General features: G+C 41.3%; 1 protein-coding gene across 1 annotated transcript in view; it reads left to right on the top strand.

The window, feature by feature from the left end:
* The window catches only part of SLC28A3 (solute carrier family 28 member 3), a 57,562-nt gene extending 37,863 nt beyond the window's left edge, over positions 1-19,699 (top strand). The window contains exons 7-18 of the mRNA XM_024753843.1: positions 372-485; positions 1,096-1,173; positions 4,017-4,097; positions 5,494-5,574; positions 7,771-7,896; positions 9,492-9,622; positions 11,179-11,347; positions 11,748-11,945; positions 17,542-17,623; positions 18,277-18,375; positions 18,586-18,706; positions 19,556-19,699. Coding sequence (XP_024609611.1) covers positions 372-485; positions 1,096-1,173; positions 4,017-4,097; positions 5,494-5,574; positions 7,771-7,896; positions 9,492-9,622; positions 11,179-11,347; positions 11,748-11,945; positions 17,542-17,623; positions 18,277-18,375; positions 18,586-18,706; positions 19,556-19,676 — 1,401 coding nt within the window. The 3' untranslated portion in view covers positions 19,677-19,699. The remainder of the gene's footprint in view (positions 1-371; positions 486-1,095; positions 1,174-4,016; positions 4,098-5,493; positions 5,575-7,770; positions 7,897-9,491; positions 9,623-11,178; positions 11,348-11,747; positions 11,946-17,541; positions 17,624-18,276; positions 18,376-18,585; positions 18,707-19,555) is intronic.
* The last annotated feature ends 533 nt before the right edge of the window (positions 19,700-20,232 follow it).

Genomic DNA, 20,232 nt, shown 5'->3' with positions numbered 1-20,232 from the left:
TTCCAAATGGGGAAATAATTATATGTACCTAACATTTACAGCATGACCAGGAAGGCCAGATTCTTCCTCTTTTAATGGCCCTTCTAAGACTACTCTTCCTGTCTAAGTGATTTTATCTTGACAAAATGGTTACATACACTGCTGGGACTGAAGGCTTAATCTCAGGTTTATGAAGAGGGAGCACAACCCTGAGATTTTTAGGTATGATTCTATGGAGGGATTCTCTGCTCACAACTGCTTTGGCCTCCAAAAGAAGGTGGATCACAGGCCACATCTGAGAAGCTTCCAAGGAAATAGTGATCCTCTGGGCATTTATGCTGAGTTCAGCATTCATATTCTAATAACCTATATCTCTTCCTATTTCTGTATAGGTTTACTGGAGGCCTGTCTTTTGGGGTGTTGGGTTACAGTTTCTTCTTGGGCTTTTGATACTAAGGACAGAACCTGGATTTATGGCTTTTGATTGGCTGGGGAAACAAGTTCAGGTAAATTTGGTTCAAAACAATGCCTTGCTTTTATAGTGCTTTTAACATTTGAATATAACCCTCAAGCCATGTCAGAAATAGCTTTATTTGTCTGCATTAGTTGACCCAAATTTTAATTCCATAGCATGATTTAGACAAATAACTTTGTTTATGTTAATCCATGTCATTTATTAATATTCTGGTTGTCTCTTACCCATACCATCCACTACATCACTCCTCAATCCCATTTGACCCCTTCATCCTGCCTGAGGGGTGTCACTCTTCTAAGATGTTTCCCCCAACAGAGAAACAGGCTTCTTTACATCCAGTGGCAACCAGTACCTCCCATGTACCATCTGTGGCTTCTGGAGCAAGTTACCACACCCAGCTTATTCGTTAGCACCCTAGAGTCAGAGTGAATGTCAGAAACGCCAGGAAACTGTATGCAGTTATAGGTCTAAGATATACTTCCAGGCCATCCACTGGAGGGGGAAAGTTGACAAAATTAACTCTCCAAGTCTATCCCACGAGTTTTCTGAGTCCCCACCCTCTGCAGAGCCGTAGGTCCTGCGGATGGTAACTACCTCTTCAGTGCTTGTAATGATCTGCTCTTTTCCCATCTTTAACTCAGACATTCCTGGAGTACACTAATGCTGGTGCCTCGTTTGTCTTTGGTGAGAAATACGAAGACCACTTTTTTGCATTTAAGGTAAAGCCAAACACTTTCTTTCTATGTAGACACTCCCTTTTCAGTAACTTCTCAGTCTTTGTAGATGTTCAGATAGCACCTAACTGATCAGAACCCAGGCACATACCTGCCAGGCATGTCATAGGGACACAGCCCATCACTGGGCTTTCTCCTTTACCTGAAGTCGGTGGACTGAAAACATTTAATTTTTTGACAGTAACATTCAGGGAAACATGTAGAGGAAGTCAGGAATACTGAAACACAGGCATACCTCAGAGATATTGCCGGTTCGGTTCCAGACCACCGCAATAAAATTAATACCGCAGTAAAGCCAGTCAAAAATTTTTTGGTTTCCCAGCTCATATAAGTTATGTTTATACCCTACTGTAGTCTAGTAAGTGTGCAATAGCAGTATGTCTAAAAAAAGTACACACCTTAATTAAAAAATACTTTACTGCTAAAAAAAAGCCAAAACAATTACAATAGTAACATCAAAGATCACTGATCACCATAACAAATATAATAATAATGAAGTTTGAAATATTGTGAGAATTACCGAAATGTGACCCAGAGACACAAAGTGAGGAAACGCTGTTGGAAAACTGGCGCCTACAGACTTGCTCACCCAAGGTTTACCAAAATCGTTCAGTTTGTAAAAAATACAACCTCCAAGAAGTGCAATAAAGCAAAGCACAATAAAACAAGGTATGCCTGTACTTTTGGATGTCTTGTAGCATTTGCTGAGATAGTTATGAAAGATCATGTAGGGGGGACTTCCCTGGTGGCGCAGTGGTTAAGAATCCGCCTGCCGATGCAGGGGACACGGGTTCGAGCCCTTGTCCGGGAAGATCCCACATGCCGCGGAGCAACTAAGCCTGTGCGCCACAACTACTGAAGCCCACACACCTGGAGCCCGTGGTCTGCAACAAGAGAAGCCACCGCAATGAGAAGCCCACACACCACAACGAAGAGTAGCCCCCTCTCCCTGCAACTAGAGAAAGCCCGCGCACAGCAACAGGACCCAACGCAGCCAAAAATTAACTAATTAATTAATTTTCTTAAAAAAGATCATATGGGGTAATAGTATCTGAGATTTCAGGGAAAAGAACATTAGGTCCCTGGCAATGAATAGACATATGGCTGCTAATGCCTCCCCAGTCCAAGCTCAGTGACAGCCCTGCAGTCAGGAAACTCCTTAATCCCAGACAAACCGGGACAGCTGGTCACTCACATCAAGCTTTGTTCTTCCAGAGCCATCCCCTTGCTTAACCTTTCCCCTCTCTCTTTCAGCACAGCCTTGACCTCGGCAGGCCTGCAAGCTGGGCCTCCTCCCAACCAAAGGAGGGATGTTATTTTACAGGCGAAAGGCAACTTGGCAACTTGGCCCCATGCTCAGGCCTAATCGATTCTCTCCCAGGCCTCCCCCATCCCCAGGAAGCCCATCTTCCTCTGGGAAGTCCCTGCAAATCCTTGTCAATTAGTCAGAAAGATGCATTTGGCTTTTCCTTCAGATTTCTTTTTTGTGGTGTGCTACTGTTCCTACACTTCTCCATTGTCTTCTCACTCGGGGACTCCAAATTTACCTCCAAATTACCTCGGCATCGGTTAGGCCAACTGCTATGCTGAATCTTTTTTTAAACTGCTGACTTGATACTTTGGTGCTGAGATAACTAAGCCATCTCTGAAAGGTCAAATGTTTACAAATTGAGATAGAAATATGCTCCTGTCATGAATTGAATCCAGAATTACAAAAAATAATATCACAGAGAAGGAGGAACTTGCTGCCCAGACTGCACCAGTGTCTTCAGACCTCCCCCAACCCTCTGCCCCCAGGGCAGTAGTCTCCATCCTTTCTGCCAAAGCAGATTCCTGTGGGAACATTGGGGAGATGAGCCCCTTTAACTCCCTGAAGCTTTCAGGAAGGCTCTGCCTGCCCATTAAAGCCAATAAAATCACATAAGTGAGCGAGCTCTGAATAATGGCACAAAAAATCTTTTAATATATATTATTAATAGATTTTTCTAAATTAGATCCCGTACAAATTGTCCTTGGCCATTCTGTGTCTCTGGTGGCAGCTTGTCCCTGGCCATTTAGCTGGGAACAGAGGGGAAGGGGAACAATGGACTAGGGGTGGGGAGGGACCCAGACCACAGCTCTGTGTGGTCTATGCAGGGAAGAAACTGTTCCCTGTAGACACACAGGCTGCATTGAAGGCATCCAAAGAGCATCAGGAAAATCGGATCTAGAAAAAGACAACCTTTGTTAACACAGAAGTAAACTAGTTTCCAGAGTCTAATCTTTGTAAAGTGATTCAAAAATCTATAGGTAAAATAGTTATTATTCTAAAAGCTAAATCCACGAATGCTTGCTTTATACAAGGCATTGTTTAAGCACCTACTGTGTCACTACTGTGAATAAGGATCTGAGGTAGCTCACACTTAATCGTGACCCAGGTTACTTTGCTAATAAGTAGTGAAGCCCATGTCTGTTTAATATCAGAACAACAAGAATATCTGCCAGTGGCTTTCAGTTTCTTGATCTAATTATTACAAATTCCCCCCAAAACGTCATTCCTTCTCTTAGAAACTAAAGTAAGAAAAGCTCATCATAGCAGGATTTTTTTTTTTTAAGTCAAGTTTCCTATGAAATAGACCCAAGCTTATCCAGAACAAATTAGAGTAAGAGACTGTAGATGGGGAAGTTGCCTGTTAAAAACATTGTTTAGTTCAAGAGGAGTTTCCAGTATTTTGATGACATTTCAGAGGGGGAAAAGGAGGCAGAAAGGAGACTGATCTGAAAGCTACTAATACTGCTGGGGCCAATGTTAACCCATGACCACTCTTCCCCACCACCACCCCCCCCAGGTCCTGCCCATCGTGATTTTCTTCAGCACTGTGATGTCCATGTTGTACTACCTTGGATTGATGCAGTGGATCATTAAAAAGGTACCAGGACTAGAAGGCAGTGGGTGACCGGTGTAGAGCTGATTATCGCAGGGACAAATTCTTGAATGCCTTTTATCTGGGTTTTTCCAAAGTACCTTTCCCTTTGTACCAAGATCCACACCCACCTCAAGTTATTAGATTTAAACCCAAAAATCCTACATGGGTCCACAGAGGGAATTTTATCTCCAGGACTTCTAATAGGGCTGTGACTTGCAACACACTGAGCATCTTCATGAAGCAGTTATTCCGTTAGCCAAAGAACTGACTCCAAGGGATGGGGACCTGATTGTCCCTTCATCTTGGCTATCTGCCCAAGGCTTACACAGTCACTGCTTATCCTCAGGTGATAACGAAAGTGGACCCTCCTGGTCTAGGAGTTGCTAGAGAATCAAAGAAGAAGGGGAAGCTGATCTTTTCTCCTGAGGGATTTTTGTAAGCACACAAATTTTCTTTTTAAGGTCTGAAAAGTTAACCTCAGTTCTGCTGCCCCAGCAGCTGTCAGTCATACATTATGTTAGATCACAAAACTCAGAAATTTGTAAGCTAGTTTGAATGCACATGAGAGCAAGGCAGTGTATACAGGGCTTGGGCACAGACACAGCCCTCTTTTGATCCCTGTAAAGAAATAAAATTTATTTATTTTAAAAAAGAAAAAGAGAGAGAGAGCCAGAATACCAGCAGAATTAAAAGTTTCAGCAAGAGCAACAGGGCGCATAGTTTTCTAATTGTCAGTTTAAACATTCAGCATTCCTGTGTCCACATCGAAGCAGGAAGGAAGGAGAAAGGATGCAACAGGAAGTCCCCATTCTGAGGTGGGCACCACAGTCCCTGGTTGGAAGGACCACTACAAATTGGGACCATCAACCATGTTTGTTTGAGAGTTAAGTAGAAAAGGCCAAACCTCAACTACATCCCATTACTTTATTAGCTAGGCAAACTTTGACAGAACAGCTAAACTGTTCTGTGCCTTGGTTTCCTCTTCTGTAAAATGGGCCTAATTATAGGACCTCCCTCAAAGGCTTATTGTGAGGATTAAATGCATTACTTAGAACAATGGCTTAAAACAGTGCCTGGAATGCTGTGAAGACTGCTATGACTGTTAGCAATTATTACAACTTATTACTTGTACACAATAGACATTCAAAAAACTTTACTTGTATGAAATAGACATTTCAATAGACATTGTATAGTGTTCAAAGTATATACAATGACTCAGACTTACCACTCAAATAGGATTTGATCAGACTGCACTACGGACTATATAAGGTATACTCAAGTTTAGTACAATTGTTGAAGGCCTCAGTATTTTCCTCCAGTTTAAAGATTTTTATCCCTACTTTGAAGTTCTGTGTATACAAATAGTTCTTTACTGACTTTATCCTTTTTTGCCTTTTAGGTTGGATGGGTAATGCTAGTGACTATGGGAACATCTCCTGTTGAATCTGTAGTTGCTTCTGGCAATATATTTGTTGGACAGGTAAGTTGTAATATCAAAAAACAAAACACTTGCTAAAATGGATACTCTTTCCAGAAAGAGAAATTAAAAAATATGACGGTGTTATTTCTTTTAGTGTAGGGGGAAGGGTGCCAAGATAATGAACCCTCAATATTGACAATGTCCAGATTCCAAGGAGAGAGAAAGAGAGAGAGAGAGAGAGAGAGAGAGAGAGAGAGCGCCCTTCTAAGAGTATCAATGCACTAGTGTGGAATTTGGGTCCTTGAGAATTTATGGAGAGGAAGAAAGATTGAATCATTTTATCAAAGCATAAGGCTTCTCATGTATAGATTCTCAATAAGTCCTTTCTGAATTAACTGAATTGTTGAGGTTTCTGGCCCACCCATCAGAGGCTAGCAGCTCATCTACTCAAATGGAGTTCACCATTTATCTTGAAGCTGCAAACATGTAACAGACAGCCTCACACTCTGTAGTATAATGCTTGTGGCAACGAAAGAGACCAAAAAGGCTTTCCACCAACACCGTGCAGCCATATAAATACTTAAGCTCATTCTCAACTTATCTGAGCAGTCTCTTTGCTGAGTCTGAAGAAAAATGCTGATGAGCAAAAGTATTTTCACCTTCCTTATCCATCACGTGGATAAATGCTCTTTTTTAAAAAAAATATTTATTTATTTACTTATTTATTTGGTTGCACCGGGTCTTAGTTGCTGCAGGAGGCCTCCTTAGTTGCGGCTCACCAGCTCCTTAGTTGTGACACATGGGCTTCTTAGTTGTGGCATGCAAACTCTTAGTTGCAGCACGCATGTGGGATCTAGTTCCCTGACCAAGGATTGAGCCTGGGCCCCCTGCATTGGGAGTGTGGAGTCTTATCCACTGCGCCACCAGGGAAGTCCCGATAGATGCTCTTTTGCCCGAAGTCCATTTAAGCAAAGAAGTATGTTGCCAAGTTCTGTCCCTCAAAATGGCAGCATTCCTAAGGGGTAGATAAGTAAGATATGGTAATAACCATCCTCATCATTCAGGATATATGGCTTCAGGCGGAATGGAATCACACACCAAGGAAACCAAGTGTGAATACTTGCTAGCACGGCTGTGCAAAGAAATTGAACTCGAAGCAAAAATCAAGTCACCCAGAAAAACACATGGCTCCAGATCAGTAGACTTATACAACTGCTCCAGGCAGGCTGAGCCTTCTGATTGGTAAGCCCAGCTTACTAGCCTGGAGCAAAGTCTTTAGAGTGGGGCCCATACTTCTTTGCCCAGGAGTTGAAATTGTTATAATTATAGTCATAAAATCTCTCAGGACTAATTAGGGCACCATCTTGAGTTGATTACTCCTACCTGCAGGGTAAGAGGGCTCATGTACTGAGTTTCTATTTGGTCCATAAATTGAAGCTCAGCACACTCAATCTCATAGCACAATTAGAAATAATGAGGGGAAAATTGTAAAATTGCACACATGCTTCTGTGGTGCTCAATCTGATACTTAATATGCTAAAAGTACAGCTATTATTTATGGAGAGCCCATGCTGCAGGCCACCTGCCCTCCTTAATGGGACTCAAGCCTTTACAACTACACTCTAATTGATTCCTTTCCATGCAAGGGGAAGAAGGGGGTCTCTGATTCTCAATTAGAAATAGGCCTGTGGGCACCGGTATATGTTATTGCTGGTATTTTTTCATACTTGTGTCTTGTTTCCCTATAGTATCAGCAAAGAGGTTTAGGGTCTGTTGAGATGAAGCTGGAAGACAGGAAGTCACAGAGGTTTAGGAATCAGAGTTCCCAAGGCCAGGCCACTGGGCAGTTACTTGGCCCATGGTGCTCCAACCTTAGAAAAGAGTACTAAGCCATCACAGTCCAATCCTAGGCTAGGTGAGAGCCTTATGTGAATTGGCCTTGCAAACTTCACACGTGACTCTGTATGCGCACTGCCCTGGAGTCCAAAAGACCCAGACAATGATGGTGTGGGTTCTCAAACATGAGCACGCATCGGAACCACCAGGAAGCCTTGTTAAAACACCACTGCTGGATCCAGCCCCAGAGTTTCTGATTCAGGAAATTTGAGAATTTGCATGTCAAACAAGTTCCTGAGTCAAGCTGATAGAGTTGATCTGAAGTCCACTCTTAGAAATACTGCTGTAGAGAATGGAATTTTGAGTAAATTAGCATGTCCTCGTAAGGGAACATTTAATCTGATCACTTTTTGTTTCCAGACAGAGTCTCCACTGCTGGTCCGACCATATTTACCGAGCGTCACCAAGTCTGAACTCCACGCAATCATGACCGCTGGCTTCTCTACTATTGCTGGAAGTGTCTTAGGCGCATACATTTCTTTTGGGGTAAGAATGTTTGGGGATTAATTTATAAAACCTCTTCTTCGTTTGCTATTGTCATTTCTGCTTTTTCCTTTACTATTGCTGCCAGATAAGGAGGGCAAAAGAGTGTTCTTTTTGCTGTCTAGTTGGTCACAGTTTCTTTGACATTTGAATGGAGTGACCCCAAGGAGCTTTGGTGTTTCACTCTCATATCTCTGCCACCTAAATGTGAACTATATCCACCCATAGCAGAATGAAATCATATTATGAGGTTAATTTGGCTGAAAATTTGAATAAGTAAAAAAAAAGAAAAAAAACAACCTATTACTGACACTAAAGGCCATCTAGTTCAGTGGTCAGCAAACTATGGCCCATGGGCCAAATTTAGATCACTTCCTTTTTTTGTAACTAAAGTAAACTAAAGTTTGATTGGAAACCAGCTATCCTGTTCATTATCTAAGCAGCTTATATGATACAGACTTGAGTAGTTGTGGCCCTAAAAGCCAAAACTATTCATCCTCTACAGAAAACATTTTCTGACTCCTGGCTTACAGCACTGATTCTCAAAACTTACTTCACGTTAGAATCACCTGGGAGCTTTTAAAGGCCCTAATGCCCAGGCCCCTACCCCAGAGTAATTCAACAGAATCTCTTGGGACGAGACCCAGGCATCAGTGTTCCCTTTCAATCCTCAGGTTTCAATGTATAGCCCAGTTTGAAAGCAGTGTGTCTATGCGATGGCGCTGAAGAACGTTATGGTAACTGGTGCACATGCCCTGAGCACAGGGCTTATTTACAACCCCTGGTGGAGAAATGGAATAACACAGCAGCTGTGTGGTCCAGGTGATGAGGAATTCTTACAAGATAGGCAAGTTTCATTCCAGGACTTCATCTGAGCCTCACAGAGCGAATCAGTAGGAAGAGGGAAGAAAAAAAGGGTGAAGGAGACCTCAGGAATACCAGTTTGACTGACTCTCCAGATGGATTGCTGTAGGAATTCTACATACAAAACTGTGCTGTGTGGAATGGGAGTGGGGAGGCAGGTGCAGATTCTATAATTCTGAAAATACAGGGAAGAGAATCCAGAAACAAGACAAGGATGTGGGAAGGGAAGGGGGAAGAGTTTAAGTAGACCTGCAAAGAGGAAAACAAATCGCTTACAGATTAAAGGGACTCTGGATAAACACATATTATGTAGGGGCACAAAGGACATCAGGAAAGCAAAAGGAAAATGGAGAGGGGTGTACCCATGCCTGCACCCCAGATACCCACCATCTAAACTGATGATGTAATGAAATAGCTTTAGGGACTATATGAACATTCAGAGGAACAACAGAGAGGTAGAGTTATCTTCCTTGAAAATTTCTACAACACAGGATTAATTCTCTTCTGAATGCTCAGATTGTGGTTTTGTGCTTCTCCCCGAGGATGTGGTCAACTGGTATAACTTCCTCCCTCCTCTCAAGGTGATACCCAGCGTGTGGCTCTTCCAAGCCTCCAAAGAAACATTGATTTCTGGCACGTAATCAATGCCTGCCTTGTAAGGCATTTGAGCCATTCATTCAGAACGCAACAGAAAAGCTAAACCTAAGTTGGTCTTCTCTCTCCTGAAATCACAGGTTTCGTCCTCTCACTTGTTAACTGCTTCAGTTATGTCTGCACCTGCGGCATTGGCTATTTCTAAACTTTTTTGGCCTGAGACAGAAACACCTAAAATAACCCTCAAGAATGCCATGAAAATGGAAAATGGGTAAGTGAGACACATTCACCTAGTTATTAGTTACTGACTATACAAGCAGGAGGTTGGTGGGAGGGGAGGTTTGCTCCAGTCCAAAGTGCAGCAAGAATTTGATTATCAGAGAACACAGTGAATTAAAGTGAATTTAATTTCCCATGACTATGTAGACTTCACCCAAAGTATCTTGTTTCAGTACTCAAGGAGATCTTTTCTAAATATCAATACCTAAATGTCAATACATTTCCTTGACTGTTCAGTGTAGATATTTCATTTAATTAACTTTTTTAGATTGAAGTATAGTTCATTTTCAATATTATATTAGTTTTAGGTGAAGAGATATTTAATTTTAAATATAGCATAGGGTTCATTGGGCCATGATTTAAGACTGTTAGAAAGCCATAGGATCACTGTTTCTGAAAGTTTCTTATATAATAGGGAAGAAAAGTGTGGTATCGGTATTCCTTTTTATTAAAATTTATTTATTTATATATTTATTAAAATATTTCTTTATTTGGCTGCATTAAGTCTTAGTTACGATGTGAGAGCTCTTCATTACAGCAGGCCAGCTTCTCTCTAGTTGTGGTGTGTGGGCTCAGTAGTTGAGGCACACAGGCTCTCTAGTTGTGGCACACAGTCTCTCTAGTTGTGATGCATGGGCTCTAGAGCCCGCAAGCTTAGTTGTCCCACGGCATGTGGGATTAGTTCCCCGACCAGAGATCGAACCCACGTCCCCTGCATTGGAAGGCGGATTCTTAACCATTGGACCACCAGGGAAGTCCCGATATAGGTATTTCTAACCCCTCTTAGGTTCATTTACTTTTTGCCCTGTTCAAAAGAAAGAGAAGAGGGTGGAAAAAACTAAGGGATTTAGGGTATCCAAAAGTATGTCATTAAGTAACAGAATTCATCAACCAATATGTTTCTGAGATTCATCCCTTGTTTGTATGTAGAGAGAGTCATAACCATGAGTGAAAAAGCAAGTTGCCAAAGAATATATATGGAATATGTGGATTTCACTTATATAGTTAGCAAGTATGTAAACTGACACAATGTATTATGTAGGGATAAAGAAAATTGAAAAGAAAGGGAATCATAAGCAAATTCCAATGGGCCAAGTACCTCTGATATTAGAGAGAAGAAGATGAGATGAAGTAGGGGGTGCTCAAAGCTGATGTGACTCTCCATTTCTTAAACGAGGTGGTGGATACACAGGCCTTCCTTGAATTGCTAGTTCTTTTACTGTGAATATTTTATAAATATTCTCTGAAAGCTACTTTTAATTAAATATCATTGTTAAAACCTGTAATATTTTTATCCCAATTTTTTATTATAAACGCCTCCAAATTAAAAGAGTAGTATAACATTTAGACACTCATATGCCCATCACCTACACTCAACGATTATAAATCCCATCATGATTTCACAGAATTCAGGTATTTCAGCCAGGACATGGGTCTGAGAGTTTGTCTTTCCATTTGAATGAGCTCTGATTATGCCATTTCTACACCTGTGATGTCCATCCACTGATAATCCCTTGGTAATTCTGGAATTGCTATTTTTTGATAAAGTGATTCAAAGAATCTCCTAGAAGCCGCAGCACAGGGAGCATCCTCATCCATTCCCCTGGTGGCAAACATCGCTGCGAATTTGATTGCCTTCCTGGCCCTGTTGTCTTTTGTGAATTCAGCCCTGTCCTGGTTTGGAAACATGTTTGACTACCCACAACTGAGTTTCGAGGTATGATTCTATCATGCTTTTCCTCCTTTTTGTTTCTGCCAATCTTTGTTTAAAAATAAAATAGGTTTGTGAACAGCCTTTCCTAACGTGTATAGTGCACTCTTATACAATGTACAAACTTATCATGAATCCCACACCCCTTTTGCTGTCTCCTATCACCCTCCTTACCCCAACACAGAACCATTCTGTCCTGACCCCGTTCCCCAAAATCCAGGTTACTTCAAATGACCCAATTTCAACCTTGACTCCTAATGGATATAGACAGGCTAGAGAATGCACAGGGATCTCTGTGCCTAAAAGACACACAGAGGGGGCGGGAACAATCTGGTCATGAGCGTGAGGCCAAAGAACCGGAAGCAAATCACTACTCTAATAAAGTATCCATTTTTGGTTTTTGTAGGTAATATGCTCCTACATCTTCATGCCCTTTTCCTTCATGATGGGAGTGGACTGGCAAGACAGCTTTATGGTTGCCAAACTCATAGGTTATAAGACATTCTTCAATGAATTTGTGGCTTATCAGAAACTCTCAGAATTGATCCATTTAAGACAAGAGAGTGGACCCAAATTTGTGGATGGTGTGCAGCAATATATGTCGGTGAGTAAATTTTTCCCCCCAATATACTTCTTTGTCACACACATACATTCATCAAATAGCTGCTGTTGCCTCTGTGTGTCAGGCACCATGCCAGGCATTTGGGGTACATCAGAAGGAAACAGGCCCCAAATCTCTGACATCATAATGTACATAGTGACTCATAAGTTGTCAGTTGTGTGTGTGTACAGAAAGAAACGCAGCTAATCCTTACCACTGTGATCATTTACCTCTGAGCACTATCAATACAAACCCAGAGTCATATGAGCTGGGATTGGAATCAATCAACAGATATTTATGGAATGTCTTCTGTGAGCACTGTGCTATGTACGGAGGCCACGGTGTTGAATGAGTGATAAGGCCTCTGCTCTCATGGGGCTCATAGTCTAATGACCAGGAAGGACTCTTCCTTCCTATTTAAGAAATTTTTCGAACTCTGAGAAACTACCTAAGTGCCGCATAGCACCTGGATATCGAAAGAAACAGTGAGACACAGTAACTACTCTCCAAGTGGATGAGGGAAGAGAAAAAGCTCAGGGCCTTTCAGACAAGCACCCTATAATTATGTCAGGATTTCTGGTCCGTAGCGTGCAAGGAGATGCTCATGTCTGCTTGGCCTTGAATGGGATGAGGGAACTTGGAGGAGGCCATTATTTAAGCCATATTTGCAGCTGAGTCTCTAACTTCTACTTTCCAGAAGAACAGAATTGTCACACGTGGAAACTCTTAGGGAAATGGTGAACATTTCCGACCACCACCATGACTCATTAGAACAATCCATTTGGAATGAATGTCCTGGGCAGGTATTTGGCTTTAAAAGGAGCGGGGAGGGAAAGCATGCTGCCCAAGGTTCTAACTGAGACTGCCCGCCTCTGACCACCACCACCATCTCACCCAGCCTCCCAAACACCAAACATGCAAATTTTCCTCCCACCTGTCACACAAATACCACAGCAAACTCCAGGAGAGTACTGATTTGTATTTTACGGTCAGCGGCATTTTGACCCACACATCTGATATGAACAAGAGCTCTAGGACAGTAGGTCTCCTGCGTCTCAAATGTTCATTCTTCAACTGACCACGCAATGGAGCTTGGCCAAATGTCCTCATTGTTTGGAGGCCACCACAAACTAGCTTGCTTCTCTGCCAAAAGTAAAGAATAGGCTAAATTAAGTGAAATGTTTTCCATCCCCAACTGGCAGTTGCCTGGAGAACGTAGTTTTGCTAAAAGGAAGCTCTCAGTTCTGGTTGTGCTAAGCAGGTTTGTCAACAGGTTATTAAGAGGACAGAAATAGAACAGTAGAGCTGATTTAGGTTGGGAGTGAGCCCAACCAGAGGCAGACCCACAGAAGATATTTGGAGATATGAGCTCAATGGCTTCTGCTATTGTTGAGTCACAAAGGGGAAAACATTTTGTTTTTCCCAATTTGTTATTTCCAATCAACCAAATGGGGATGAGTTCCTACAATTTCTGTTTACCAACCAACAAGTGGTGGGAGTGTCCCACCATCTACTGGAAAAAGTACCACATGACTAAAACATTTGATCTGGGTCCATGAGGCAAAAACCCAGTGTAATCCATTGCATTATGCCCACCGACGACCTCCATCTAAGTGGTCAGAATGTGTAGGTGCAGATGGCCAACAGGCACATGGAAAGATGCTCAACGTCACTAATTATTAGAGAAATGCAAATCAAAACTATGAGGTATCACCTCACACCAGTCAGAATGGCCATCATTAAAAAGTCTACAAATAATAAATACTGGAGAGGCTGTGTAGAAAGGGTAACCCTCCTACACTGTTGGTGGGAATGTACATTAGTGCAGCCACTATGGAAAACAGTATGGAGGTTCCTCAAAAAACTAAAAATAGAGTTTCCACATGATCCAGCAATCCCACTCCTGGGCATATATCTGGACAAAACTATAATATGAAAAGATACATGCACCCCAGTGTTCATAGCAGCACTATTTACAATAGCCAAGACATGGATGCAACCTAAATATCCATCGACAGATGAATGGATAAAGAAGGTATGGTCGGTATACATAATGTAATACTACTCAGCCATAAAAAAGAATGAAATGATGCCATTTGCAGTGACATGGGTAGACCTAGAGATTATCATACTAAGTGAAGTAAGTCAGAAAGAGAAAGACAAATACCATATGCTATCACTTATATCTAAGTGGAATCTAAAATATGACACAGATGAACTTATTTACGAAATAGAAACAGACTCACAGACAGAAAACAAACTTATGGTTACCAACGGGGAAAGGAGGAGGGGGAAGGGATAAATTAGGAGTTTGGAATTAGCAGATACAAACCACTGCTATCAATATATAAAATTGATAAACAACAAGGTCCTACTGTACAGCACATATTTAATACCCTGTAATAAACTATATTTAATACCCTGTAATAAACCATATTATGGTTTAATTTGGTTAATTAAATTTGGTTAATTAATTTGGTTAATTAATTGGTTTAATTAATTAAACTATATTTAATACCCTGTAATAAACCATAATGGAAAAGAATATATATGTGTGTGTGTGTGTGTGTATGTATATATAAATATATATATATATAAAACTGAATCACTTTGCTGTACAGCAGAAACTAACACAATGTTGTAAATCAACTATACTTCAATTAAAAGAATAAGAGAAATGTGTATGTAGCACGTTGTCCCCAGAATGAGCTCTTTATCACTCCACCATTTTCATCATTTTCTCCTTCTTAAATATAATACTTTGCATGTTTGTTTGTTTACACATAAAACATACCATGGTACAGAATTCAAAAGGTACAAGAGATGTGGAGGGAAAAGGAAGTCATCCTCCCTATTTCTTTGCCATTCACCTCCTCTCCCTGTTCCACATTATGCTCACTGTCGTTAGTGTTGCTCTTTGCTCTTGGTAACATATCTCGGATGCCACGCCATATCAATGCCTGTGACACAGTATGAGCACATCATAACTTATTTTAACCAGTCCCTTGTTGATGAACACAGTTACCAATTTTTTGCTATTAGAAGTAATGCTTCAATGACTGTCCTTGTGGCACCTTTGCTCCTGTGCAAGGAGAGCTGGAAGATGTATTATGGATGGATTAGATTCCACTTAGATATAAGTGATATCATATGGTATTTGTCTTTCCATCACATAATCCTGCACATTTATGGGCAAAGGCAAAGTGGAATCATCCCAGCCTCCTTTTCCTCTTATCATAAAACCCTACATGGCCACGTCTGTGTATCCCTTTCCCACAGATCCCCAGAAGGAGAAAGAGGAATCTCAAGCACTTTATGCCATCTCCCTCCTCACGGTCTCTTAACAAGCTTGCCTATTTGTGAAGCCAACTGAACTAAATGAAAAGCACTAGACAGAGCAGGGGACAAAGATGATGAGCTTTTCCAGAAACAGCGGACTGCTCAAATACTTGAAATATTTTTTTCCTGCCCACTATATGCACACTGATTGAGAATATCAACAAAGGAGTTCTCAGAAATTATGAAAGAAAAGAGGAGCCTTATAATCAACAAACAACTTACCATGAAAAAAAGAAACTTAACCATGAGCACTTGAGTCTTGAATGTGAGCTTTTAAAAATCCAGTTAGTGAAAGAAAAAAGAAAAGGTTTGTTCTTTGAACCAAATCATAGATTTTCCTCAGGATTTTGGAAAAGAAAATTATTGCCTCGGTTGTGTGGGTGCCTTTGCCAGATTGGCTGTGCCTCTGGTGAACAACTGAGCCTATTGAATCTTCCAAGCCTCCCATAATCAGCCCCTCAACCTGAGGAAGGTTGTCTGGCCTGAGCAGCACCTCTTGCCTATTGGAATAGAGAAGGAGGGTCATGCTCACGCTTCCAAGAATTCACCTGCCATCTTCTTACTGCCCTGTGAAAGGACTATTCACTCTCCCACTACCTAACATTCCTATGGTCTGGTCAGAGCTGAGGAACAAAGAAAGGCAAGCACACACCACAGTCAGCTGAAAGGAGCCCCTCTGGTATCTGTGAGCTTCGTTTTTACTAAGGTAATTCCTTTTCACTGAAGTATAATTTGCATACAAAAAAGGCCTATTTTTGGTGTACGTATGTTTTGATAAATCTGTCACCTGTGTAACCATGACCACAAACAATCAAGATACCACACATTTCCACCACACCTAGAAAACTTCCCTCATGGCCAGTTGTCAACAACACCCCATCCCACCCCAACCCAGTCCCAGGAAACCAGTGATCTTTCTCTTACTATAGATCACTTTTGCTTGTTCTAGAATTTCATATAAATGGACTCACTTAGGATTCATGTTGTTGCATGTATTAGTTTTTTCCTTTCTACTGCAGAGTAGTATCCTTTTTTAATGCATATCCACACCTTATTTATGAATTCGCCAACTGAATGGCATTTGAGTTGTTTCCAGCTTGGGGCTATTGTGAATAAAGCTGTTATAAATATTCACGCAGTCTTCTTGAAGACACATGTTTTTATTTCTCCTGGGAACATTCCTAGGAGTGGCATTACTGGGTCATACAGGCTGTTATGTTAATTTGATAAGAAACTGCCAAGTATGTTTGTATTTTACAAACAGGCCGTGTCAGTTTACATTCCCACCAACAATGTACAAGAGTTCCAATTGCTCAACATCCTTGTCAACACGGGGTGTTGTCCTTCTTTTTTAGCCATTTTAGTGGATGTGTAGTGAGCTCATTGTTTTAATTTAATTTGCATTTTCCTGGTGATTAATGACGTCAAACATCTTCTCATGTGCTTATTTTGGCCATTTGCATATCTTTTGTGAAATCTCTTTATGTTTTTTATTGGGTGCTTGTCTTCTTAATGAGTTATAACAGTTCTTTATACATTCTGAATAAGTCCTTTGTCAAATAAATGTAATGTGAGTATTTTCTGGGACCAGTTTTGTATTGTCAGCAGCTAGTACTGTGCCTGACACAGTATAGCGAGTGGTCAGGTCATACGGAATATCAGAGTTATCATCGAGCAGAAAATAGCATTTGTAGAGGCCAACAGTACCAACTCCAAGGACTTCATGGAGAATCTCTGAATCCACACAGCCCCTTTCCCTCCCTGAAAATTCAAGGGGAGGACTTCCCTGGTGGCGCAGTGGTTAAGAATCTGCCTGCCAATGCAGGGAACACGGGTTCAATCCCTGGTCCAGCAAGATCCCACATGCCGCAGAGCAACTAAGCCCGTGCACCACAACTACTGAGCCTGCGTGCCGCAACTACTGAAGCCCGTGCACCTAGAGCCCATGCTCCAAGACAAGAGAAGCCACTGCAATGAGAAGCCCACGCACCGCAACGAAGAGTAGCCCCCACTTGCTACAACTAGAGCAAGCCCACAGGCAGCAACGAAGACCCCTCACAGCCAAAAAAAAAAAAAAAAAAAATTCAAGGGGAGATGGAAAAAAGAGACCAGGAAGCAACAGGTGTTTGACACCATACACTGTACATTTATTTGTCAATATTGACCATAGTCGGAATAGGAAGCCCAGTTAGGATACCAGATATACTCAGCTGGGTCGGTCACATCATGTATACATCTGTGTGTTTATGCTTATTTCTAGATTCGTGCTGAGACAATTGCCACTTATGCTCTCTGTGGCTTTGCCAATTTTGGTTCCCTAGGAATAGTGATCGGCGGACTCAGTAAGTGAAAAGAATATTCTCCAACAACAGATATGATATAAACATTCTTCCAATCTCCATGTTGCTCTGTAACATTATTTGTGTCCGAAAAAAAGAGCCCTGCAACAGCAATAAATTCTTTTGGGTCTATTTTTTATCCCTGCTCTGCAATGTAGTTTTTCCCATGTCTATTCAAGCTAATGTCGGGAAAAATCTGCTCAAATGTACAGGTGTTACTCCACTCAAAGATGACAAATAGATTACACTTTGTCTGCCAATTCCAATAAATTTATAATGACCAGCTAGAGAAGGATTCTGAGGGCCAGTGGAAATTCAATGGGAAAATGCCATGATTAATTAATTCTATGCCACCACGGGCAAAGAAGGAGATGGTGACAGATGAGTTGCAGATATTTGGAATCCTTCCTTGAAACCCATTTGCCTTGTCATGCCCTCATGAACATACTGTGAGTTCTCCTACACCAGAGAAACTTCTCTGGACGTGGAGCTCATCACTAAGCTCTTGAATCTTGAATTCTCCAGCTCAGTTTAAAAAAAGAAAAGTCAACGGACCTGAGACTCCAGCCCCAGAACAATTCTCAAAGGCTGGGAGTTTGGAATTCTAATCAATAGGCTCAACATTAATCTACCATGCTTGCTTCCACATTTCCCAGCATCCATAGCTCCTTCCAGAAAGCATGACATTGCCGCAGGAGCAGTGAGAGCTCTGATTGCGGGGACCGTCGCCTGCTTCATGACAGCCTGCATCGCAGGTACTGCATTGCATCCTCTGTGTCCGGTCTCCCTGTGCTCAGAGGATGGCAGCTTTGGGGGGACGGTGCCTCTGCAGAGAGCTGAGAGGCACAGCTGCCATTAAGCAGATTGTGAAGTGAAAAGTGTGGAGCATGGTGGAGAAGCCAACAATAGAAGGAGAGTTCAGTGACTTCATTAATTAAATAAACAGTACTCTGTTCCACTTCCAGGCATGCTTACCAGCACTCCTGTGGACAGCAACTGTCATCACATTTTGGAGAATGCCTTCAACTCCAGCTCGGTTAGAAACACAACCGATGTAGTATCTTGTTGCCAGAGTCTATTGAACAGGTATTGTATTCTTGATGATAACTTCTTTATATCCATCATTAATAAAAAAAAATAGACCGAAAGACCCCAACCACTTAGTTTTGTAACTTCATAACTCTTAATATAAGAACTTGTCTGGCAGTTCTAACCACCTTTCATCTTGACTAACTAAGACTAGAAACCATAGCACTAACCAGCGCTGCTCAAACATTTTAATATGCCCCCAGCTGTGTATTAGGTGCTTTGTATGAATTAGCTCACTTAAACCTTGCAGCCGCTGTATAAGTTAGGCACTACTGCTTTTTTAAGCATTAGATAAAATCTGGGTTTGGGGAGGCAACGTCACTTACCCAAGCAAAATGAGTGCAAGCAAGATCAAGATAGAAAGACCCAAGAAAATTTGGGTCTTTCTGCCCATAGAGCCCATGCCCTAGTAGTCACTAGGTACTGCCTCCCGTTCAAGGGTATCAAGCAATGCAGGCTTCCCTGACAACATGGTGATGGTGACGCTACAATGGATGAGGGGCCATCAGTGACCCATGCCAGCCACCCCCATTCTGTACAGTCTCTATCTTCAGAAGCAGTATCACCACTCCATCTGTCCTTCTTAATGTGCACGTGTTTTTATAAGGATTGCTTCTATCCTTTATTCTTTTACTCTAGAGGAAATAAGGTGAGTCTTTCAGGCCAAACAGGATTTAAGAGTCAAAACTACTTCTCTGGTGCCTCTGTCCTTAACCCACCCTAGCTGGAATGTGAGGCAGGATATCAGCTTCTCGCCCTATGCAATCTCTAATATGTCATCTTCTGTTCATCTACTGTTTCTGTTTTCTGAGGTTCAACTAACTGTTTTATTCTACTTTTCACCAGCACTGTTGTCAACGGTTCCGGTGAGGTCATCCCAGCAGGAAACCATAGCCTATATTCTTTGAAGCACTGCTGCAATTTGTTGAATCCACCAACACTAAACTGCAGGTGGATTCCTTTTTGAGTTCAGCCACTTCTCCAACAGAAAAAATGTGAAAAAGGTTTTGGAATACCTTGAGTAATTTATTTGTGTTTTCATTCTTGTTCATGCACAAGAGTAATTTTTTTAAATCCATGTGTAAATAGTTGACTTGTGTTTGTGTGTGTGTGTGTGGTGATGGTGGTGGTGATGATGAAGTAGGGACCTAAATGCCCAAAGGACTCTTTATCTCCGAAGTACAATATACTAGGATATTTCTTATTATTGATCATTTGTATCATATTTTTCTTGGAACTTACTGTGCCCTTTCAGTATTTAGACTTTATTTTAGAAATAAAATTGCATTAAATCTTTAAAAAATCTAGTGTATATTTTATACTTAGAGCTTATCTTGAGAAGCTAAATTTTCATTGGCAAGGCAATCTGTAATTAGATCTCATAAAATTTACAACTGAAAAATAAATTTACATACCCAGGTTGTTCCAGATAATACCTAAAAGTTTTCCAATAACTGAAATTAGTATCAGTTTTTAAATTTTAGTTCCTCAGTTCCATATATGAAATAGCTCCATATTTCAAA

This window comes from Neophocaena asiaeorientalis, unplaced genomic scaffold (genome assembly GCF_003031525.2).
Source record: "Neophocaena asiaeorientalis asiaeorientalis breed wild unplaced genomic scaffold, Neophocaena_asiaeorientalis_V1.1 scaffold220, whole genome shotgun sequence".
Taxonomy (NCBI): Eukaryota; Metazoa; Chordata; class Mammalia; order Artiodactyla; family Phocoenidae; genus Neophocaena; species Neophocaena asiaeorientalis.
The sequence above is the reverse complement of the archived record's forward strand: the minus strand, read 5'-3'. Positions and strand labels throughout refer to the sequence as shown.